We start from the raw sequence: 24,681 nt of genomic DNA, 5'->3' as shown, positions 1-24,681 counted from the left end.
CAGCAATATAAATGCAGCCTATAGCAGAAGCATGGTGGAGAAGAGGAGCTGTGCATGTGCAAAACAGACTGGAGTCAATATGTGACTTAAAGGAGCGTTGTGATCACTATTCACAGCCCCTCTTTGATTTCATGACTGGATAAACACAATTTTATGCATCCTGTTTTATTTATGTGGTGGACCCTGCCACCTTTCTAGCTTCAAATTGTGTTTTGGGGACGTTATTGTCCTCTGAGAACAGCTTGTTTATTCAATTATGGAAATGGAGTTTGTATCATTACTTCATTAATACTACAAAAATGTAAAAATCAGAGTTTCAAATACTACACAGCGTCCCTTTAAGTACGCTAAACAGCATTTATTAGCAGCAAAATGTATACTACTTAAATTATCAGAAGTGTATTGTTGTATTGTATAGGCTCAACATTTTTACCTGTATTGATATTAACGTGATCTGCAAGTCGTCAAGTGTCTCAAAAATTGTACATGAGTGAATGTACTCAGTTACATTCTATCACAAATGAAATCTTAAAATCGCATTTTAATAAAAGTCGAAAAGTATTGGATAGAAGTAGGCAATTAAGTTGAATGGCCTTTCTCAATTACACGATATAAAGTTTACTCACCTGAGCATAATTTGTATTTGGACCAGGTATATGATGTATGTGCTGTAGACTTCCTGGGTTGTTGTGTTTTTGTGTTTGGTGTCGATTGTCCAGTTAGGTTATCATTATTATTAAAAACGTAGGCATGTCAGAAGATTAATAATGTTCATGTAGTCTAGGTGGAGCTGATTGTCACTACTTTTATACTGCCAGGCACTTTTATCTATACCAATGCATCATAGTTTACAAAATGACCATTTGTTTTGTATGTGAAATCTTACAATGGCAAAGTGACTGATAACAATAGCTGTCCAATAATGAGTAAAAAGCAGCACAATACATTCCTCTGAAATGTAGTGGAATAAAAAGTATAAGTTGACCAAAACTATTTGTATAGTTGTATGAAGTCAGCTTCCGCTCTCCACGCAGATTATCAGCAAATGTGTAATCGGAGACAGTTTATCTGGTTTGCATCTGTCAACATCTTCTGTACAGTTGAAAACAGGACATGAATACATCACTCATATTCAACCAGAAAACCCCTGTGCACTTATTCACAAAATCTCATATTTTTCTAATGCATTTGATTTTATTACCTTCATTATGGTCTGATTTTTGTCTACACTACAAGTTATGCAATTATTTTCTAAAACAAAAAAAATAATGTTAAAGGTGCAATATGTAAGAACTGGTCAAATTCATTTTCAAAACAAATAAGTGCCAGAGTATCACCAGAGTAACCACTAACTGCTCTTAACAGTACCGGTCTTTAGCTAGCTAGCTCAGATAGAAGTTCAGAAAGCGTGCGCGGGAAGTCTGCGAGTCTCAATTGGTTTTTCAGATTCACATTTCATCCTGTCCACAAGCAGACTCAAGCATACCTTCTGCAGACTTCCAGGGAGTCAGCTTGGGCTGCAGTCTCCACCAGACTGCACTGATTGAATTACACACATTTCAATGCAATACGGACGTGACATTGTAGAACTTGTGTGTAAAACAATTACTTTATTTAAACGTTACTTGAATAATGTAGGCCAGGCTTAGGGTTGGAAGTACAGTAAGTAGAGGGAATCAAAATGCATTTTTTTAGTCCTGTAGACTTTAGGGCTTTTTATTTGAGGCTTATATTCGCCTTGCTGTTTCACGCATGTGCAGACTTGATGTGATGACAATGAAACGTCACAGCATGTACTACTGAAGCCCTTGAGTGCTCAGTCTGCAATTCCAGAGGGTGGACATTTGGATTCAGCCTTAGTGTTTATAAAACTAGCACAGCTTTTTACTGGGATGGGGGTAGCTGGTCGGCATGCTAACACAGACATCATATTGTCAAATTTGCTATTTATTCACACTGTTTTAAATTTAAGTTAATTTTTTAATGTTTTCAACTAAAGTTCTTACACATTGCCTCTTTAAATAACAGTAGATTTTCGGTAATACCTATAGTTGTATATATGTCATAAACCCCCAATATTACAAGAAATATTACCAAGGGCTTTAACATCTTCAGTGGCAGTTAATAAAGCCCTGCTTTTAGCCGATGTAAAGAGACATGAGTCTGTTAATCATAACTTACACAAATGTGTATGTCTATGTTGGGGGTTGTGGCCGTACCATATAGCAGTAATATAATGTTTGTGTCTGATAAAAGCTTCTAATCCACACATCACATCTGGATGGATGGTCAAGTGGAGTAAAGAGAGAGGGGGGGGGTTGGGCTTTTACAGTGGACACTGAATGAAAACCAGCAGAAGAGCTCAACCTGAAGAGACTCCATCCATCAGTGAATTTCCTCTTTGACAGCCAAGCTGAGATAAAACCTCCCCACGCGCGCACACACACACACACACACACACATCTCAGCTGCAATCTCCACCTCTCTCTGCCCCGAAGCTCCCACAACGTGACACATGCAGGCACATACATACACTCAGCCACAATATCAGTAATCAGCACAGTTTAATCATATGAGCATGTGCACGGCTGTGAGTGACAGGGAGTGATGGTGGGGAGGATTAACACCAAATTATACCTGAGGGAATTTTGACAAAATTATGTTATCAGTTTTAATTACACTAATGCATCAAACACAAACATGAAGACTTTTTTTTTTTTTTTTTACAACCATTTAATTTGTTCAAACCCATTTTTTAGAAAATCAATAACCTTCAGTTGTGTACTCATTAGAAACAACAGGTTCCATCTGTAAATTGACTTATAAATCAGAAAAATAAAAGAGAAACATGATTTAAAAAAAGACAAAAAAAACAAACAGGTGTAACAGTGCATTAAACTCAAGACCCAAGCAGATATTTTTCAAACAGTGATGACAGGTCATTTCATCTAAATGAAAACAATAATACCAATAAATGAAAATCAAGATTTGAATCAATTTCCACAGAGATGTTAGCATGTGTCCACCTGTCTGTAACATGTACACGCTCACTCACACACTCACACACAGGAATGATTTTGAATGTCAATCGAGGACAATCATACTGTATATAAAAGCAGGCAGGACAAAGTCAGCAGCTCCTCAGGTAGAGGGACCTGTCCTCCTCAGTTTTCACGACTCGTACACGCAGAACAAAAGCACACAGAGTTACTCTCGTGGCTGTATGTCCAGAATATGTTCAGCCAGGCTGGTGAGTTTGCAGTCCTCCAGTGCTTTGACCAGCCGGCTCAGCTTGGCTGCTCTCCCCTCCGCCTGGATGAATCGGCTGAGCAGCTGATAGGCTTGCTCATACAGCCCTTCTCTCTCGTACTCGTAGGCCAGGTTGTCTATGGCCGGACTCTTCAGAGCCCGGCAGCTCTTTCCCAGGGCCCTCCCTACGTGCTTCCACTGACGGCCCACTCCGTTAGAGAAGCTCTGAACATCTGCCGCTGACAGCATTCTGTCCTCTGACAGGCCGAGGTGTAAAGGATGAAGGACAGAAAATACATTAATGTCAATACTGCTTAACTGTGATTACATACCTTTGGTTTGAAAGCATATATGCGTAAACAGTAAGCATTTCCCAGAGTTACTTATAGACTTGCTGTGCGTCTCACATATGCAGGATATCAACAGTATTGTTTATATACATGCACATTAAGCTGTTGAGGCATCAAAGGGGCTCTATGCAACAATTTGTAGCAGTATGTATTAATCACTTATCTACTGGCCGTATGTGAGCAGAATGTAATGTGACGTGAGAAATAAGACCTCCCACTCTCTCTCGGCTGCCTGTACAAGTCTGTGGATGATTTGTTTCAGACTGTTGACTTCTTTGTGACGGACTCGAATCCAAAGGATGTCGTTTTATGTACATTCTCGAGTGGCTCATCTCAGTGTCTCGCTACTTTCCATTAACAGGAAGCAACAGTAGTTAACATTAGTTCAGAAATAGATACTGCGAACATAAACTCAATATGGGCTTCAAGTGCAACACAGAAGTTCCACAGAGCCTCTTTAAAGGGACACTGATTGATTTGTTTTTATTGGCCACTTGCGTTGGGGCAGTGATACAAGCTGTAGCACAATATTTGTATGTTGTCGCATATAAAATTCTAACACAGCCAGCAGACAAGGAACAACATCTTGTTGAGTCTTGTTTGTGTCCTACACTCACTCTCCTTTTAGCTCTGATTTGGTTCCCAACAACTGTGGAAGCTGCTAAATGCTACTCTGTGTTCACCAGCTAGTTGGTAGCTTTGTCTTTCTAACACCTGGTGCTAAGCAGGTAGTGTGCATTGGGTTTATCAGAGATCTGAAATCAGCTGCGTGCTGAAAACACAGCTGAGGAGAGCAGTGAAAAATCGACTTGTACAGTAAACTTGCGGGATGTTAAACCAAAACAATGAGCTAAAATGTGCTGAAATGCTCCTTAGAGCTACGTGGAACGTTCACATTACGCGTAGTCCAATCATTTCTGTTTTATTGCATTGTGTTATTTGGGGCTCTATGGTGTCTTTGCAGTTGCACTATGTTTTCCTCCTGTGTTCCTGTACTCCTCCCCAGGTTGGCCTTTCCCCCTCGACACCTGCCCTGAGCCGGCCTCGTTAGCCCTGCCCTGTTCCCAGTTGGTCCCAGCTGTTTTTCCCAGCCTATCAGCTCCTTTACTGTTTTGTTTCTTTACCTCATTCCGCTCACCTGAGCTCTCTCCACCTGCACCTCATCCCCTTGTGAGTTTAGTTTGTATTCAAGTCAAGCTTTCAGTTAGGTCTTTGTCGAGTCATCTGTTCTGTTTACCTGTTCCTCAGGCTTATTTTGAATCAAAGCTCTTCCGTTGATTTGCCTGCCTGCTTCCCACCTTCTACCTTTGTGTCACAATATCAGTTTATTGATTGTATATATGTGTGAATGAACACAAAACTAACAGCTGTTGTAATTTCTGATAAGGATGAGAGAATAATGTGTCTGCTTGCTGCTTTAAAAATCAGCTTACACATTTCAGTAAATATCACAGGTGCTTTCATATTGTTGGGCAGCTACTTTTTTTGTTTCAGCATCCCACTGAAGTGAACCATAATCCCTATTTTGCTCACAACACTGAGGGAGTTTGTAGAGTTGTATAACTTGACTTTTGATGCACTATCTAAAAGAAAAGCCACAACATTTTATTGGCAGCTGCTTTTATATACTAGCAGCTAAATTTGACTCCAGCATTTACACATGTGGTCACCCAGAGAGTGACTGATAATAAAACAAACTTGTGCAACCTTCAAATGCCTTTTAATTGCTTAAATGTGAACATGCCAGACATAAACTTTGTAAATCTAAGTAAATTAATATGTAATTACTCACTTCTTACATTAGATTCACTCTCTTTGAAAGCAGTTCTTATATTTTAGCCTGAACCAGAGCAGCTGGTGCTGCTGGAGGCCTTGGAGGAGACACTCTGGGAACTAAAGTCCCTCATGCCCAGATACATTAAAGTGTCTGCGGAAGCGAACCTAAATTAACACAAACTGAAATTGAATCTGGAATTAACACAATTAGAAAATTAAATTAACTTTCAAGACACTGTAGAGCCTCATCGGTTAATGTTAATTCAACAGTTCAATACGAGGTCGTCAAATTTAAATCAGTGTAAAACGAATACATTATCTGCGGGCGCTAATCTCTTCCCGAAGACTGACCATCAATTTATAAAAGGTTGGATTAGAGAGTCAGCTGACAAACAGCACTGAATTCATATGCTGTCAGACAATCCAACACTAGACGATCAATCGGCACTGTTGGATTTTGTGAAAATGATAACATGAGTCTGGCAGATTCTCACATTAAAAAATGTTTTCATTTTGGACAGCAGGCCAACAAATCTAGACCTCTAGACTGTACAGCTGTGCAGCACTAACACACTGGTTTAAAAAATAATAATAAATGAAAGCATGCTGATGCTCATTCTGACAAATCATATATAACAAGCAAGTTCCTTATTTCAACTGCGCTTTAACATGTTGTTGAATGCACTGAAACAAAACCACCATGCATCGCTGAACCATGTGCTTCTGGTGAATCTAATAAAAGGCAATAAGCATCTCAGAATAAATGAAAAAAGTCTTTTTGTGATATAAATGCTATTTTAATCTGTACTGTGACCTCTTCTGGCTGATACAGACTACAGAGGACTCAAACTAGAAATGGTCGCCTTGACTCACCAAACACTCTGTTCTGAAACTTGAAGCAGTTGCTGGGGACAGGAGACTCCTCCTGTGTGATGGCGGTCGTCGTAGGGGCAGGACGGAGGGCCTGACTGTGAAGCAGCTCCTCCAGGTAATCAATCTCCTCATCACGCAAACGCTCCGGCTGACACAAAGTGACAGAGAATAGTTTTAATGCGTCAGTGTAAAGTTTTCTTCTGGTTTTACAGCTCTTCACTCATCTGTAGCTCTCTAGCTAAGCTATTGTTCAATTTCCAAACAATATACAAATGTATACAATCTGTACAATAATCAATCAATTTGCAGTTTTTATACAGGATATCTCAATCCTTTAGCATCTTATACCAACAGAGGTAATATAATACAGCATCAGATGTCATTTTTAGAATCAGAATCAGAGTTTCCTTTATTTTTATTCCACCTACTGTATTGCTGTTTGTTTGTCAACATGTAAAGTGAGCTGTGTTGTTTGTAATTCATGTACAAAGACGATGACAGTTTGTGTTCTGAGAAGTGGGGCAGTTTTATGGGCTCTAACAGTATGAATAACTTTTGTGATCAGCTAGCTCAGGCACATTTTATCTTTGCACATTTTATTGCTGTAATTTTTTTAATTATCATGCCTGGTTTGATGCTGCAATTCACTTAATCCAAGACATATTTCTCCCACAAGAGACAATAAAGTAAGATGAATCTTAAAATTCAAGGTCCTATTCATAAGAAAAGTTGATTTTTGAGGCTCATTCACAACAAACTGGAGATTCAAGGATGGAAGGATCGTCCGCCATCTCAATGCATCAGTATTTGATGAGGTGAGAATTAGCTTTCAAAAATCAATGTTTCTTACAAACAGGACCTTTAATCAAATGCACAGTATGTTATTTCTGCTGCTAGTGGTCTCTCAATCAAAACAATGACAGAACACAATGTTTGATGACATTGTGATGTAGCGTGGAATCATGGGAGTTGTTGTCTTCATTGTTAAACAGAATCTGCATCATTCTGCAATGAAAAATCATGCTCCATCACAAAAGGCCATACAAACAACAGTTGACTATAGAGGTGCTAGTATACCAAGTTTCTTCCTCTCTGACTGACATATCATCTAATTTTTGCTGTTTCTCTAGAAGTTACATGAACTAAAAGGGGACCAAATTAAACACAACATAACCTTGAATAAAATTAAAGGCCTCTCTGGGTTTGAACATTGTTGGGAACATTTGAGATAATATAAATACACAACACAACAGTGTACATGACAAAGGTCTAGTCGTTTTTAGTTTTATTCAATTTCAATGTATAAAATGTTATATTGCGTAATTAAAATGTGAATTTTTTTCTAAAGATGTTATTCTTGTCTTGTTGTTTTTGAACATCTCTCTGGAGAAGTCTCATTATCTGCAATTTATTTATATGTTTTTGCATATTTTAGGGTATGAGCTGAAGTATGACCTCATGTTGGTATTTAAGAAACTATTTTAACTTGTAAGCTGTATTATGTTGTGTCAATGAGGGAAAATATTCAGCCAAACAAAATGGAATAATAAAGCAATAAAGGTATTTCTGACTTATTCTATTTTTGTAGTACTGGGATGTTCCTCTTGAGTATTTGTTCACAACCCGTATTGGTATTCAAACTGTTTTCTTGGCACTGCTAAATGGAGCTCAATCAGAGATGCAAATGGTTTGGTGCTGTACTCAATGATGGCAGTTTCGCCAGATGGAGAAATGACTGACTAATCGGAGCCTAATATCAAATTTAAGAATGGGGATGTCATCTTTCCACATGGCAAGCTCGCTATATTCTTCAAAAATAGCAGCAAGCATGGATGAGTTTGATGCAGCTAAGAAGGTTGTTGTGAATCACAAACAGCAATAACAACACTTACATTGACTGATTTCTTTTATAATGTGGAAAAGTTCAACTGCAGGTTCTGTGTTGACTGAAAATGACGAAGGCGTGATATATCAAAAAAAATCTAACATGATTGGAATGTCAGTAGTACCGGCTACTTGAGTATTTAAAACACTGGAGCTCCATCTCAGATCACCAAAGAACAAACAAACAGAAACATCCAGTCTACCTGTGACAGGTGGATGTGCTGTAGGCAAAGCTCCAGCTTGTCCAGGTACAGATCCAGGATATGTGTGCCGGCCTTGAGCTGCGTTTCCACTGTGAGCTCTTCAGGAAGAGCAAGAAGCCGGCAGGCATGTTGGGAGAGGGACTGACGCACCGCTCCAGAGCTGTAGCTCTCCAGGAACTGCTGGCAGGCTGCCACGTCCACAAACTTCACCTCCACCCCCAGAAACGGATCAGCATCATGGACCTTAAGTATCTCATAACCACCCAGACCTCCTGCAGAATCTGACCATGGAGAAAACCCATGAATACATGTGACATCCAATAAAATACACATTTGTTTTATATCTTGATTAATATGGTAGACACGCCTAATAGATGCTAACTGAAGCGCTCACCTATGAGTGTCAGCTTGATGACTTTGAACACGATGAACTTTCCCTCCTGCTGGTCTTTGTAGAGAGAGAGCAGGTTCACATCAGGACAGAGCGACTGCAGGAACAAGACCGCACATCCTGCACATGGCCCACGATCCACAATCTTGTCTGCCATTCTCTGAAAACAGTGGGAGACATGCAGTGCATCGTTTCAATTCATTAAAAAAAATTATCATTCCCACATATTGTGAATAATATCACCATAAAATAATCGCAATAAGATTTTTTTAGCATATCGTGCAGACAACATCAGATGATCTAAAGACAAGAGGATCGTTCTCCCCATTTTGTTTCGTATGCTCCTCCTCATAACATACATTACAACACTGACTGCAGCAAAAGATGCTTATGACTTATGTTATTTGCAGCTTTGCCCAAAAGTATCTGTGTTTACTGTTTGAAGAATTGACCTTTTAAGGTTTTTTTCATTATTGACTCCCTACATATGTCATATTATCTTATCGACTTATCAATATATGCACATGATCATGATTGTTTTTGCTGACGTCGAATTGCTTGTTGTGTTAACATGTCACTACTTTTTTAGCCAACATGATGTCAAAAAAACTACAATGATTTTCCTTTCCATCATAAGACTTGTTGTTTTACATTTATTGCTTTGGTTGTGTGGTTTCATTTAATTCATGTTCTATTTATTTATGTTGTAAAATATTGTTTTCTAATTACAATTTCTAAATATTAGGAATTAATAAATATAATTAATTGCAATTATTTCTGGGACGATATATCGTCCAACAAAAAGAAGCTATTCTGACAGATGAACTATTCTATAAACTTGAAGAAACTAACATCCGTTAATTTCACATAAGTTTAAAGTCTGAGAGGTTAAAAAGTAAAGTTACCAAACAGCATCTTATAACATTGGCAGCTGTGAAGGTCAAGAAGTCAGCTTCCATTGTATTCAAAGAGAAATTACCTTTATATTAAACTCTGTAGATTATCCTTCATAATGTGTATATGAATATATAGCTATTTTTTCAGCTCTCTCTCTTTATTTCAATTTCACTGAGTATCCAGCAGTCACCCCTGATCTGACTGACAATGTAATTTATTTCTCTGTGTGTATTTGTAACATCTGTAATACTGTTGCATAGCCTTACTCCATTTATCCCTTCGTAAAGTGGGATTAATCAGTAGAATTGATTTTAATATACGTGACCGCTTTTTTGTTCTGAGGATTTTTTTGAGAAGGACCATTATTACATAATACTACACCCTTTTCAGATGATGATATCATGAGACCTAAATAAAACTAAACCCCAAAAGGATTAGCTCAGAAATGGAGCAATTCACAATATTAATGATTATATTCAATATTTTACGGCACTGTGACAACTTAATTCATTTTCAAGTAATGAGTTTTATTATTCCTTTCAGCTGCAACTGATCCTTAAAGAAACTTGTCATTTCAGACTACTGAGCATTTTTTATGGAGCACATGTTCAATGTGTAAGTGAGAAGTCCTTTGAGGGGAATTTTTTTAAGGCAATTTTTCTTCATATAAATAAAAAAAAGTATATTCTCAATTGTCACAGCCATGAAAAGTTGCACTTTACAGATATTTGGGAGCATATGCAACCAAAGTAATTGCACTTTGAAGCCCTGCGAACCATTTATTCAATCTTTATAATGTGAAATGGCGATGGCACTATTCACCATTTCGTTGCAATTAATTTAATTACATTTATTTATCAGACATAAACGTAACAGTAACATTAGTGCTGCAACATTCAGTCATGCACCACATGCACTGCACTCAGTGTTTATAAGAAGATGCTAATTTTCAACACCTGGCCATGGGAGACTTATTAAAAATTAAAAGTAGCTAAACAAAAGGTTAATGGAAAAATACAATTCAGTTATGAATACGATGCAGGTCACAAAATACAATATTATAAAAGGCTTAGATAGTCTGTGCAGGTGAAGTTGTGTTGGACTGACAAGTTGCAGACTAAATGATGCATTTGTTAATCAATCTGCAATATTATTAACAAAAATAGTGTCAAAAAGAGTTGATATTGTCTAAGTTGCATAACTATTGTAGTGAATTGTTCTCCAGGCTCTGAACTTGATGAAAAGTTTGATTTATTTGCGCAACATAAATCATAAACTGAATATAACTGCCTGGACCAGTGAGTGACAGCCAAAAATATGTTTCCTCCTGGACTTAAAACCACTTCTCTCCTAGTGGTCCCTGGCTGTTGTGTCCTCACTCCACTTTACCCTTTTACCCCAGCCTCCTTTTGAAACCCTCATTACATAAAAACATGTTTAATCTCAGCCCTCCCCTCCCCCAGTTCAGCCCCTGACTCCTGTGTGCTGAATGAACCACCGAGGCCCACTAGCTCTCCCTTGGTGTTGTCTCCATGCACAGGATGCAGAGCGCTCTGTATGGAAAGAGCATCCTCTGAGCTGGATTATATGTCCTCATATTTCACTAATACACAGTATGCTTGGCCACTAGGTCTACAGGAATCTCCACAACTTAGCCCGTATGTAATTATATGCGATCCTATCTACATGTACTCTGGAAGTACACTGTGAGATTTGTTCACCAGCTGTATGAGGATTAAGTGATCATCAGGAGCTTAAAATATATCATTTAGCTTTTGCTGCCAAAAGGCAACCTCTAGTATTCCCTGGACAGCTCATCTGATGATAAATGAAACAATTATCTGATTCAGAAAAAGGTGCGCTTCCATCTTTAGCACTTTACAGCTCCAGATCTAAACAGACCTGTAGATAATGGCTTGAAATATAAGAAACTCATTCACCATCAGATGAAGGCTACCACTAACGATTATTTTTATGTCAATGAATCTGTTATTTTTTGGTTCATCATTTAAAAATGTCAACAACTTGCCATCACAATTTGAGACGGATAGCTATCAAAATATTCAAATTTTGTCGGACCACCACACCAAAATCCATACAGTTGTTTTTCTTGATCAACTAGTTGCATTATAAATCTATCATCAAAACTGTTTAATGGATAATGAATAATATTTGGTAGTATGAGGCCAGTAAATACAGCTCGCTCGCCAAATAAAATGTAAAAATGTTGACATGACATCACTTTCTCTTGTGTAACAATAAAACTTAAAAAAAATCCCAAAAAGCAAAACAGACTAAATATGTCTTTATAATAAACACACTTCTTATCCATACTTAACTATAACTATACTACACTATATATGGCCTGTACAAACACACACAGTTGTTTCCATTTGTACTGACTGATTAAATCTCAGCACACACCATGCTCACTATATGTATATCCCTCAATTATATTACACAAAATGCCTGAAAACCATACAAACACGGACATCAGCTAGAGGCCATTGTTCAAATCCTTTGAAATGAATACAGTGCTACTGTCACTGCACAGTATTTGTAACGCTTACAAAACCAACTCTGTATCCCGGCGATTGCCCTGAGAGAACCCTGAGTCATGTAATGTGAATCCTTGCAAGTCATAAACATGAGAATTGGGTTAAAGTTGGATTAAACTATTCCTGGTATTACAGGATGCCATTAAACATCGCGTACTACTATGACAGAGGTGTATGTTTGTTGTTGCTCTGTTGTAACAGGAGAGTGTTGGAGAGCAGTCAAGCACAGTCTGTACAGCACATACACACTGACCTTAGAAGAGGTCTAATCTAGGGGTCGACCAATATGGCTTTGTCAGGGACGATAATGATTATTAGAAATCAAAGGAGACTGAAAAACGATATTTCGGACCAACATTCGTTTGCAGTAAAAATGGGAATCTTTGTCAAATCTTAAATCAACCATGAAATATGAAATAAACCTAAGTACAATTTACTCAAGTAATGTTGTAAGGCACAAACATGAAGAACTTTACTTGAGTATTTCCTTTTTCTGCTACTTAATACTTCCTCTATATTTAGTTACTAGTAACTTTGAAGATTCAGATTATTCAGTTTTTATAGGCTATTCATTTTGATGTGTTACCAATCATGTGTTGTGGGCGGGACATTGTGTTAGAGGATGTTGTATCAGAGCCAACTAAGCACATTTTTAAATGAGTTAATTTATCAGGAAAACACTGGTATCGATAATCGTAAAATGCTGCATATCGGCCAGGGCCAACAATTGTCTTCCTCCAGTCTAATCATGCTGTTAAAGTGAAAACAACTGTGTAGGAGGACTATGGGTGTGCAGAAGCTTAGAGGATAGGTGACAGTCTTCAAATCTGTCTTTAAACATTACTCACGAAATAAACATACATATACACAGAAAGTGTTATTTGGTGTCAACATTCCTTACAAAACGTAACCTTCCTCGAGGCAGTTTTTATCCAACTCGAGTCTGGACACCTCTGTTGTATGAATCGAAGAGTGACAGACTGGGTAAGTGACAATGAGTTACATAAAGGAACGTCACTGTAAGTTGCTGAAATAATCAGTTGATCAACCAATTAAAAGCACAATTGCCTAAATTTCGTGGATCCAGATTGCAAAGGACGTGTTACAAAATCCAGTCTTTGCAGGACAGTTAAAAGATCATATTGACTTTAACTGAACTTTAGAATGGATTAGTAAGCAAAAGAGAAACAATTACAGTGAATTTTAATGTTTTTTGAACATACATGGGTGTGTATGGTTTTAAGACAGACAACAATAACATGTTAAAACCTATCCTAAGTTTGTAGCTTTTGTATCTCTACTAATGTTTTGCATCAGACTAGTAGCCTGTCTGGTGTCTTTTCTCCAAAAACAAATACAGTTAATTACTTTAGATATATTAAATCTTGCAGTATTGCTGGAGATAAGACTTTTGTTGTGACATTTCACGTAGTTTTAATGTCAAAGAGTTGAATGCTTTCAATCAGCGGGCTAAGCTACAGATGTGGTTGCTAAGTGATCCAAACCCAACGAACATGGGACGTTACAGGTGATTTTCGGCTGCAACACGTGAAGTTAGCTGTACCTACTACAGGTGAGAATTATTCACCAAAAGTTTTACAGCAGCATTACACTTTCATTCAACCAGGAGGAGACACGGAGTGTCCATTTTATACATCACAAAATGTAAAGATGTATGTTAAAAACACAGAAATATGAATGGAGTTCGGTGGGTTGCTATGAGAGCACAGTTCGGTTTGGTAAACCTCATGTACAGTAGACACAACTGCCGTAAAGCTTCGGCCAAAGTTTGACCAAACGAACTGCTGAAGTGTTTACTGGACAGTTAAAAGACCCATGATTTGTCCCGTCTCGTTACATGATTCACTGTGAAGTAATCCTTCGTTAAAGTCGGTTCAAACTTACCTTAAAACTTTGTGATATTGTTCCGTGACGCTTCCTCCTGCGGGATCACACCCACTGACACAGTAATAATTTCCTGGCCTCCCATTGGCTGGGCGGTAACCAAACCGCCCTCTGATTGGTGGAAATCAACACGCAGCCTGGGGAAAAAAGTCATGACAGGAAGGAAGTATTTTTTTCTTTGATGTAGGAATCCATATGTAGGGCACAAGACTTTGGGCAACAACTCGTTGAAATTCAAAATTTTCCTGCCACGATTCTGTACGACTGCAACATAAGCGTTCACATAAGTGATAAAACTTATGAGTTACAATAATGACTGAAATGAAACAAGGAAGTGTGGTTCAGGGCGAGAAACTTGCTTGGTCAAGTGATCAAATCAGTGCTGCTGTAATTTATGGAAACATAATGCTGTCAGATGTGGCGACTACATTGATTTTTCTCCACGTTCCCGTGATACGACTTAAAGCCCAGAGTTTCTTCAGTGTTGCTGTGGTTGTATGAACTGTTTCTATTTGTGTTAACAGCTGTAAAACCCATAAAAAAACAAAGCAGGACAATAGATATGGCACTGATAGACCAGGTAGCTTAAGTCACAGCAGCTAATGCCAAGGAGGAGCCTCTGTTCTTGTTAATTGTTTGCACTACTTCTGAAATGAGTAGTCAATTTACTGATGTGAGAACCTTTACTTTTCTTCTGCTTACCTTTCATTATAAATGAATTATCTTTGTGTTTCTGTGCTGTTAGACAAAACAAGCAAATTGGTAAACATTACCTGAGGTGAACATTTGTAGTATTTTAAGTATAACAGACTGATCAATAATGAAAACAATGATCAGTTACAGCCTGAGAAGCTACTTTTCCGCATGCATTTTTTATGAAGACATTAAAAAAGTAATTTCCATGGAGAGGGGTTATTCCCAAATCGGTTCAAAATATATGATGGAAAAGCTGAGGAAAATGTGTTGTCAAAATTGATACCTTTTCAAAAAGATATTCAATAAATATTATCAATAGTTTGTGTACTTGTTTATGTAAGATGACACAAATATCACCAGTGTGTCAGAAGAAAAAGGTCATTCTTTTACATCAAAGTTATTTTTCACATTACACTCAATGATCTTACAATTAAAAAGGGAACCAGTAAGTCAAAAAAATGGATGCTTCCTGTTTGATTAATGGGAGGAAAACTCATATCTACTTTCACTTCTCATCTCACACGCTTAGGGCAACAATAATAATGTTATTGGCAATTGTTCAATATGAAAAATATCTTATGTAGCTGAAAAACCTTCGCAGACTTTAAAGGGACTTTAAGATTGCAAATGGGCACACCTGAACAATATTTACTAAAACAGAAAAAGCTCACTCAAGTTTTCCAAGAGAAGTTAATGCTGATCAAATAATCAAAGGGTTAGTAGTTCAATCCCAAGCTCCTTCTGTCCACACATCCAAGCAAAACACTGAGCCTCCAAGGGAGAAGATCATCATGTGCCAATGTGTACACAACTACTCTGTGTCACCTAAACAAAACAACATAGTACAATAAAAAGATGATACGAAATCCACACAAGAGATGTACTGTATATATATTTATTCATAGTATACAAAAGAGAAGTCATACAATGCTCTGCAGGTTGAACTGTTGCCAGAATCAGAGGAGCTTCTGTGGTTGACATGTTTGACAAATTTGAGGGTTTCTTTGTCTCTGTAGACGAGGGCGAGGGAATTGTTCTCTGGATACACTGTGAGAAGCTGCAATGAAGAGGAAACCAAAGCAATTATGATAAGCACTGAAGTATTACCCACACCTGCACAATTAGACTTCATCGCTGTAATCAACACTCACCTCCTCGTCCTCTTCATTGGCAACATAACACGTGTAGCCCCCAAACTCTGACTGCCACTCTACCAAAGACAAGTCAAGTGTTGGAACGATCACAGTGTAGATCGATACTGTGTGTGTGTGTGTGTGTGTGTGTGTGTGTGTGTGTGTGTGTGTGTGTGCACGAGGACTAACCAGCACTGGAAAAAGGCAAAACAAGGTCCAGAGCGTACTCTGCCTGTGCTGCTTCTGCATCGTGCAACAGAGTATAGCCGCCATGAGACCATCGACGCAGTTCACCACAACACACAGGTGTGCTTGGCTCTAGACAAAACAAAAATAAAGGTCAAAACACACACACACATACACACACACACACACAAAAATAAACATTTTGTCTGTAGAAACTGACACACACCTTTTTTTCTGCTTGTATTTGCTGATCGTGATTCAGTTGATGATCCCGTGGCTTCTCCACTCTCTGGTACATCCTCATCTTCCTCTTTATCCTCATCCTCATCATCAGCAGGACACAGGTAGTGCAATTGAAGGCCGGTGAAGTTGGAGAGAAGCAGGAAGAAAGACTCTGAACGCAACAGCTCCCAACATTCACCCACACACTGCGGCAGGGTATCCAGAGAGGCCACATCATAACATCTAAACACACACAAATACAGTAGTCTTAAAATATGCTCTTCAGCACAGAACATATACAAAGTATACCCAGACACATGACCTACCTCTTATTGGGGGGACCCTTCTTCGTCCACTGAATCTGAGCGACTCGCAGTGCTTCACTCACCTCCCTGAACTTCTCCTCCTGAGGACAGATGTACAGTCAGCCTACAGAAACATTCGGGCCCGTGCAAGGCTGAAAACAGTTGAGAAGTTACCTTGAGAAAATCTTTGAGCTGAATTTCAGAGCTGTCCTCAAACTCCTCTTGAATCTGCTCTTGATAGGAAATGTCCAGGTAGACTGGATTGACCCACTCCAGCAACACCGTTTCCTGTGAACGAAACAAAACACACGTCAGCAGGAACGCAGGCTGTCTGTTAGATTAATAGTTTTACATTTTAGGATATAACTAAAGGAGATGACTGGTTGCTCTGTGTAATGCAGTATACATTATTGTGTAGGTTATTTTTCATTTTGTTTTTTGAATATATTAAATGCAGCAGACATTATGAGTTAATAAATGAGCTAAGCTAAGCTAATCAGCTGCTGGTGGTAGCTTTATATCTAACAAATACTCTTCTCATCCAACTCCCAACAAGAAATTACCCAAGTGTATTCCCCACTAACTTTCCTATAAAGATAGATAAAGAAATGCTATGTAGAAATTGGCATCTTGTGCAATTTGGCGACCCTCACAGTGTAACACCACTGTCATAAATTCAAATTCCAGGTCTGTAACTATTTGTCAGATGTAATGTAGGTGTTTACTACGAACGACACTCATTACATCGTAACAATGTTGAAGTTAACATGTATGTGATGCCCTGATCCTACCCTCTCACTGAGGTTACATCGTGCAGAAACAAGAGCTACAACACCACCAAATGATCTTGATGCTGTTATTTAAGGTACAAAATTTGCTTTAAATAAGACTCTACGCGTCTGTGTGCATGTTTGACCAGACTCACATCTCTCGGTAAGTGTGGGCTCCGTGAGACGGGGGCCTCTATGTGGCGAGGAGGACGTTCCAAAGACGGGCCGTGAAACCAGCCGCTCAGCGACAGACGACACTTGTCCTCTGTCAAAACCTCTGACACCTGAACAAACACAACGCACGTTATCGATCGGAATCAAAGGTGTAGCAGTGACGAAAAAAGGCCCGGTTGGTTATTCTTACTTGGTGAAAGGAGACGGGAGAAACTTCAAAAAGGACGAGCGTGTTCAAAGACGGTATGAGCGACTTTACTATGCTCTGTGGTTGGAAGTTACCTGATGACAGAGATGAAGAGTGTATGAGACCTCTGTTATCTTAAAGCACACACACACACACACACACACACACACACACACACTCACAAACAGCGGGATACTCACTGTCTATTGAGTAGAGATCGAGGGTTCCCCCATCGCTAATCTGCCATGGAGGCACCAGATACAGGATGAAAGCAACGCGCCTCCCCTCCAACTCATCATCATGGCACAAAAGAACATCTAGAAAGAAGGGAGAAGGTTATGTGTTTAAAAAAGGAAAACAGGTGGCGTACAAGTCAGCAAAATCTGATCAAAAGAGCCCAAAAAATATAAAGAATTCTCACCAGTGTATTCATATCTGGCACATGAAATATCCACCGTGGGCTCCAGTTCGACCCCCAGCACTTCCCCGAGCCAGGAGCGGAAACGCCCAAAGAGAGCTGCCCTGAAAACAAACACACGGATAAATGCAAACTGCATTTCATTCACTATATTGTATCGACAGTGAGGATAAAGCTGCACCTTTAACCTTCTATAAGCCTCACCAAACAGACAGAATGTTCGACCGATCAAACCTACCATGACATTTTGTTGTGACATACATAATAGATGATCGCAAGAGGAGGCCGTTACTGTGCATCTAATTATGGTATCTATTCTCAAGGGCTGCATTTCTTCAGTAGGTACTGTATAATCACATGTAGGTATTTATGAAGAAATTACATGTTTCTTCCTGCTGTAATCACAGCTCTTAATAATCCTATTAAAAAAAAGCACATCATTTCTAAATAAAGGGGTCGTGTGTGCATTGTTTTGCTGTCTGGATGCTGTATGAGTCTCAGAGGTGTTGTCCTGGATTCAGTTTTGACACTCAGCTCATTTTGCTCTTGATTTATACGTTGAGATTTTATTTTTTCCTGGACTTGGTTCAAAACATCAACCTCCTGGCAGGTTCGGCAGCTCTTAACGGTCTGTAATTCTACAATCACAGCTTTGTTTGTAGTCATTTGTTTGAAAGCCCCGACATTTACACTGCTGTAATAACTCTCAGTGCACCAGTGTACTGAATAAGAAACAGTCAACGCGCTCTAACAGGGATCACCTTGTGCTCTCAGGTGATGCAGCTGAATCCATTTTCCATTAAGTTCAGCGTGCAGTCCTCCCATGCCAAATGTTAATGCTACCTTTCAGCCTCGCAGCACAAAATGATGGAAACATACTAATTAGGAGTCAGATGTGATGTCTGGCGCCACCTTGTGGAGCTCATGAATAAACCATAAAATGTCTCCCAACCACTGGGGCCCACCCTCTGATTCTAGTGCTGCTCCGATAAAAATATTTCTTTTAACCTATTTAACACGGCAATGACATATACAGACTAATGTATTCGTAAGTGTACCTGTCTTGCATATTTAAAAAAAAAATAATAAGCTGTGTGTGACACTGACAGCAACATGCTCTTTTTCCAAACAAAATGTTTTAGAGGGTCAACGTTTGTTTAGAATGAATGTAAAGTTTGTTTAAACTGTTGTATCTAACTTGATTTTATGCATTCTGTGTTTCCTATTTTTATCTTTTTTCCAATTATTATTATTCAGGGGGTGTGGGTTTTAATTTAAATCTCATGTTGTGCATTGTTATCTTATTTTTAACATCATTATCAAGTGGGGGTTATTATCCTTATTTTACAATAATTATGGCATTTCATCCCTGTTTTTATGTTAATTCTGTGTTGTTTTTATGTGAGGCAATTACTGTCGGTAATTTCTTTGTTGTTAATCACTTTGAGCGTTTTTTCTTGGCTGTTGTGGTTTTGTTGTTGTTGTTTTTGTTCTTATTACAGACCTTGTGCATAGCAGATAATATCAGTCCTGGGGTCCGTTTCACAAAGCAGGTTTAGTGAAAACTCTGAGTCTGTTAACCCTGAAATGAGGGAAACTCTGAGTTTTCCGTTTCACAAAGGGAGGTAACTCAAACCAGAGAAAGAGGGGTAACTCCAGCCTGTTTCACAGAGAGAGGTAACTTAAGCTCTCGGTCAGTTACCATGGTAACATACTCTCTGAAACTAACCTGGTCGGGACCAGGTTTTTCTCAACAAACCTCGAGTTTCTCTCTGTCTCCGCCCTCTTTCAGCCACACACGGTATTTGATTTCCTCATTCATTCAGTCAGCAGGCGAGTTTTGGCGTAGTATAGTTCTCATTGATCATTGCAAAAATCAGTCAGTAGGCCTACATTCAAAGTTATATTAGGTGGCGACTATTTTCACTACCATGGCATGTCCTTTTGATAATAATCCCGTGGATGAAGGTGCAGCATTACTGCGCAGAGAATTAAATATTCGTCGGGAGATGATTATCAGACGCGCATAGATGTTCTTGCATTTCCAGACAATTATCTTTTTGAGCGGTACCGTTTCACGTCACAGTCCATCATTTACATACACAACCTAATCCGTCCTTACATTTCCAACATTACCAACCTAAGTCATGCTCTCACATCCCAGCAGATATTGTGTGTTGCGCTGCGTTTTTTTGCAAATGGGAGTTTTTTTTATACAACTTCGGAGATGCAGAGCACTTGAGCAAGGCAACTGTATGCAGAGCGGTCACAAAAGTGTGCCTCGCCCTGAAACGGCTATACCCATTTTTATCATTTTCAGCTCCTCTGCCTCCGTTAGAGGTGGCGGTGCTGGGCCACCACCCGTCTGTGTTAGTTTAAATAGGCTTAATTATTTAACAGAACATGATATAGATGAGAAGACATTTATGTGTGTGAAAACAGCATTATGTTGGGGATAAAACAACTGTACAGTCACACAGCCACTTAATATTTACTTTACAATGTAAAACATGAACAAAATGAGGTACCCCCATGAGATTATGCCGAGGTCTAATGTTTTTATGTTTCATCTTAAGCTGCAGCCAAGTGCGCTTCTCAGCCGGGGTTGCACCTAAATGAAATAAATTAATAGGCTACCACTCAAGCAGTTTCCCCCTGTAATATTATTGTGATTGCAAAGGACTTCATTTAAAATTACGCATTGACCCGAGCACCAATGTTCTCCCACGCCGTCTCCCTCTCTTTTGCTGCTGCAGCGGTGTTACACTTCCTTCTAAAAACGTGCTCAAACTCACTGTATGAGCGCATTAATATTTACATTACCAGTGGGGTGAAAAACGTAGCCCTCCTCTTCCCCGTTGCCATGGTGACTCGTCGAATCAGGGCTCCATTGATGCTGTCTTTTTATACTTGTGGTGCACGTGCTTAACTCCAGGTTAAACTACTCCGAGTTGATCAAACTAACTCAAATCATCTGTTCTGGAACCGAAAACTCAGAGTTTCCTATCTCAGAGTAGATCAACTCAGAGTTCAGGGTTAGACTCAGAGTTTGTTGAACCTGCTTTGTGAAACGGACCCCTGGATTCATCAGCAGTGGGTACAAAATAGTCAGACTAAATATGAGCTCTTCTATCAGGACGAAATGACAGTTGAGTAAAAGCAGTTTAAAGAGAGCCTGCTAATTTTGTCATACAGGAAAAAGGCATCAGCATCTATCACAGTAGAAACGGGCTGTAAATAAAGGCAGGTCACTCAGGTAAGAAATACTGATTACAATAGATTACACAATAGACTATCTGATGTAAAACTTAAAATCCTTAAATAAAAGTATATTAATTCTGTCTGGTAGTGATTATCTATCAATTAATAAGACACTAACTTGCTTCTGAAGACTGTGTGTGAAATGTAATTAAGTTTATTTAATTAATGTAGTGAAATGTCTTTCAGGACAGACAACCTTCAGTCTGAATGTGCATAAAAACAAGGCATCTCTTTTCAGTTTAGTGTATTTCCCATCTAACAGAACAAGCTGAAACGCTTCAAAGCACTTTTCTTCCACTTGTATCTCATGTTGACTGCAGCTCAGATTGTCAGAGCAAACTCAAAGCATCACGTCAGGTCTGTCAAATACATAAACACAAGAAGACAAACTATTTCTTTACCTTAGTCCTGTAATATGGGGCTCTTTTCTCTTCTTCAAGTCATCTGACTGCAGGGGAACAACGACAAAGCAAAGAATATAATAAGACAACACCTCAACTGGAATAAATCAGTGAGAAGGTGAATTTGATGGACGACCTGTTTAAATTTGTACAGATCGTTTGACTTCTCGTTGAAGTTGAGCCCAAGCAGTTCTGTCTGCAGGTTCTCTACGAAGGTCTCGCTGTCCAGGAAGTTCCGGATGATGCAGTGAGGGAACGGGTGGCAGTCCAGCTCCAGATCTCCTGCACATGAACAACGAAAGATCAAATGCCTGCGTGAGATGGTGACAAATAACTTCTCGTAAGCAAACCAAACAAACCAAGAACTAGAGTCTCAGCTACAGTTGCACAAGCTAAACTTATCTGGACTATCAAACAAACTATTTTCAAGAAAGGTGGAATATTATAGATATATAGATCATACTTTTCATTCAAGTGGGGTCAGGTTAAATGAGATCAAATACAAAATTAAAAAAAAAAATGGTCTCAACTCAGATGCAAACTTTCAAAATACTTTAACTCAACATTATATCTTGACCAATATAAGATTATTTTATCTATATTTAATATTAACTATGTAATTGACATCAAACCATTATAAACAATTTATTAAGAAAGTGTTTGTTGTAAAGATGCAATAGATGTTTTAAATATTAAACAGTTAATAAATACGTTACAGCTCATCTATAAACACAATCTAAGGGGCCATTAGACAGTTCCGACTGATAAAAACCTTTACAATTACTTAAAGGGGCACTATGTAGTTTTGGAGAAGAAATTCAAACTCAGAATTGTAATATTTAAAATACTGAATGAGGTAATAACACAAATTCAGAAATACGTATTTTTTCCATAACTGAATCATTGAGCTGTTCAGAGGAAAACAAGGTCCCCAGAACACTGTTTGAAGCTAGAAAGGTGGCAGGGTCCGCCACATGTAGACCAAATAATACAGTATGAAATTAAAAGACTTTGTGTTAAAGATGACGATCTGTCTCTTCTGATTAAAATGTACTCCCTAAAACTACACAGTGCACCTTTAATAAATGGTTTATAAAGCACTTCAATGTTTATTAATAGTGAATTTCTAACAGTGAACTATTGACTAAAGTATAATAAACTACAAAGTTACCATTTATTATGACGGTTATCATGATGTGGCACACAATATGACAATTGTAACATGAAAGGATTTAAATCTATTAACCATTAGAGATTCTGACCTTTTTTGTTTATACTGTTGCAAAAAGGTTTACAGGGTGCACTATGTAGTTTAGGGGATGAAATTTAAATCAGAAGAGAAAGATCTTCATCAACTGATTGTTTATGTCTAATCAAACTACCTTCATTTAATGACTGAATAAACAAACACAACACAATGTCATACTGTTTTACTTGGTTTTTTAATCAGGGACTCACTGTGAAAAAGCTTCCTCTCAATGACCTTCTCTGTCTTAAATTAAGATAGTAATACAAAGGCAAGCCTGGTTGTTGTAGCCCTGTAAAGCTCTGAGGACAGAGAGATCTGATGGAGAGAGGTTGTTGTTTAGCCTATATCTCTTCTGTCTGACCACTCTCTCCCTTTCCTCTCCTGCTGGCTGGACCGCTCCAACAGCAACACATGGCGGACCCTGCCACCTTTCTAGCTTCAAACAGTGTTCTGGGGAATTTATTATCCTCTGAAAACAGCTTGTTGATTCAGTTACGGTAAAAACAACAAATATATCTGAGTTTTCATTATTACCTCATCGATATTTATCATACATTTTTAATTCTGCGTGTAAATGCCTTCTCCAAAACTACATAGTGCCCCATTAATACTTCTGGATGTGTGAGAGAATTAGCAGTAATGGTCCTAAAACAGAACCCACATAAGAATCACTATATTATTAGATCAATATTGTGACATAATGACTAAGAAGTTGTGAGGCTGTGAGAAAGTATATTAACCATCTCATGCTAATGGTTTTCAGTGTCTTGGTGGTGAAGCTGGGCAGAGTTGTTTACAGGCTAAATGTCCAAACTGAGGCTGTTTTTTTTAGCAGATTAATCCGGGTTTTCTATGTGCGTTACTTTCTTAAAAGATCACCTGCCTCACATATATGTGCTTTGCTGTTGTCTTCATGATTTAGGGATGTTATAATGCAACAAGCCTTGACCAAGCAGGACAGGAAGTTCTACAGACACTGAGGCTAGCTGCTTCATAGCCGATAATCTGACACATCTGCCTGGAGATCTGCTCTTCACTTCTGACTGCCTGTGTGTTGCTTCAGTTGTGAGTTAGATTTGCAGTTGGTCGACTAACCGTGGCTGTAGTGAGTCTTCTGGCTCCACGCCTCCCTCACAGCCCTTTTCGCCTGCTCGTCGTCTACAACTGAGCAAAGTTCAGCCGTCTCTTCGCAGTTCTTCTTCTTCTTCTTCTCCGTCCTCTCCTTGTCTCCCTGCGGTCGTTTAGAGGCCATGGTACACACTAACAGCGGGTGTTCACTGATGTGATGGTGCAGTTTGTGAAGAGCTTTTACAACATTTTCAGTGAACGTGGGGAGGTGTGAAACGGCCCGTGCGTCGCGGATAAATGACGTTTCCGATGGCGGAGTGTTGCGCCCTGAGTTCAGACTGTCAGGCGGCATTGAAAACTAACCAATACAAATTCCCTTTTATGTTCAGTTTTAAGTTTTGGAAATGCATTGCATCTTATTCATTATATTGAAAAAACACCTAATTTAGCTTTCGGGGAGATAAAGAATTGCAAACATATTTGAATTAGGGTTCAGTTGATTGCTCGTTTGCAATAGTGATGCAG

At 38.8% G+C, this 24,681-nt stretch overlaps 2 protein-coding genes across 2 annotated transcripts; both read right to left on the bottom strand.

The window, feature by feature from the left end:
- Window positions 1-2,705: 2,705 nt before the first annotated feature.
- Window positions 2,706-14,173, bottom strand: tradd (tnfrsf1a-associated via death domain). The gene is made up of 5 exons (XM_030415604.1): window positions 14,087-14,173; window positions 8,730-8,886; window positions 8,336-8,616; window positions 6,249-6,396; window positions 2,706-3,506 (listed from the first exon to the last, which is right to left on the bottom strand). Exons 2-5 carry the CDS (start codon window positions 8,881-8,883, stop codon window positions 3,208-3,210), a joined length of 882 nt encoding a protein of 293 aa, XP_030271464.1. The 5' UTR covers window positions 8,884-8,886; window positions 14,087-14,173; the 3' UTR covers window positions 2,706-3,207.
- Window positions 14,174-15,661: 1,488 nt separating this feature from the next.
- ogfod1 (2-oxoglutarate and iron-dependent oxygenase domain containing 1) lies at window positions 15,662-24,474 on the bottom strand. The gene is made up of 13 exons (XM_030413424.1): window positions 24,184-24,474; window positions 21,976-22,121; window positions 21,840-21,886; window positions 18,181-18,281; window positions 17,960-18,076; window positions 17,763-17,854; window positions 17,554-17,682; window positions 16,803-16,916; window positions 16,650-16,729; window positions 16,328-16,566; window positions 16,105-16,233; window positions 15,934-15,992; window positions 15,662-15,839 (listed from the first exon to the last, which is right to left on the bottom strand). The coding sequence occupies exons 1-13, from the start codon at window positions 24,338-24,340 to the stop codon at window positions 15,678-15,680; spliced, it is 1,572 nt and encodes a 523-aa protein (XP_030269284.1). The 5' UTR covers window positions 24,341-24,474; the 3' UTR covers window positions 15,662-15,677.
- Window positions 24,475-24,681: the final 207 nt, after the last annotated feature.

This window comes from Sparus aurata, chromosome 4 (assembly GCF_900880675.1).
Source record: "Sparus aurata chromosome 4, fSpaAur1.1, whole genome shotgun sequence".
NCBI lineage: Eukaryota > Metazoa > Chordata > Actinopteri > Spariformes > Sparidae > Sparus > Sparus aurata.
Note: the sequence above shows the minus strand (reverse complement) of the source record. Positions and strands in the feature narration are given on the sequence as shown.

What these genes read in the sequence shown, in the direction of transcription:
- tradd (XM_030415604.1), bottom strand. Translation starts at nt 8,883, where the DNA reads ATGGCAGACAAGATTGTGGATCGTGGGCCATGTGCAGGATGTGCGGTC. An exon ending in CATCAAGCTGACACTCATAG is followed by an intron (nt 8,617 to 8,729) that starts GTGAGCGCTTCA and finishes CTCCATGGTCAG; the next exon opens with ATTCTGCAGGAGGTCTGGGT. An exon ending in GTTTCAGAACAGAGTGTTTG is followed by an intron (nt 3,507 to 6,248) that starts GTGAGTCAAGGC and finishes TCGGCCTGTCAG; the next exon opens with AGGACAGAATGCTGTCAGCG.
- ogfod1 (XM_030413424.1), bottom strand. Translation starts at nt 24,340, where the DNA reads ATGGCCTCTAAACGACCGCAGGGAGACAAGGAGAGGACGGAGAAGAAG. An exon ending in GAAGACTCACTACAGCCACG is followed by an intron (nt 22,122 to 24,183) that starts GTTAGTCGACCA and finishes GTTCATGTGCAG; the next exon opens with GAGATCTGGAGCTGGACTGC. An exon ending in AGCTCAAAGATTTTCTCAAG is followed by an intron (nt 16,730 to 16,802) that starts GTAACTTCTCAA and finishes ATCTGTCCTCAG; the next exon opens with GAGGAGAAGTTCAGGGAGGT.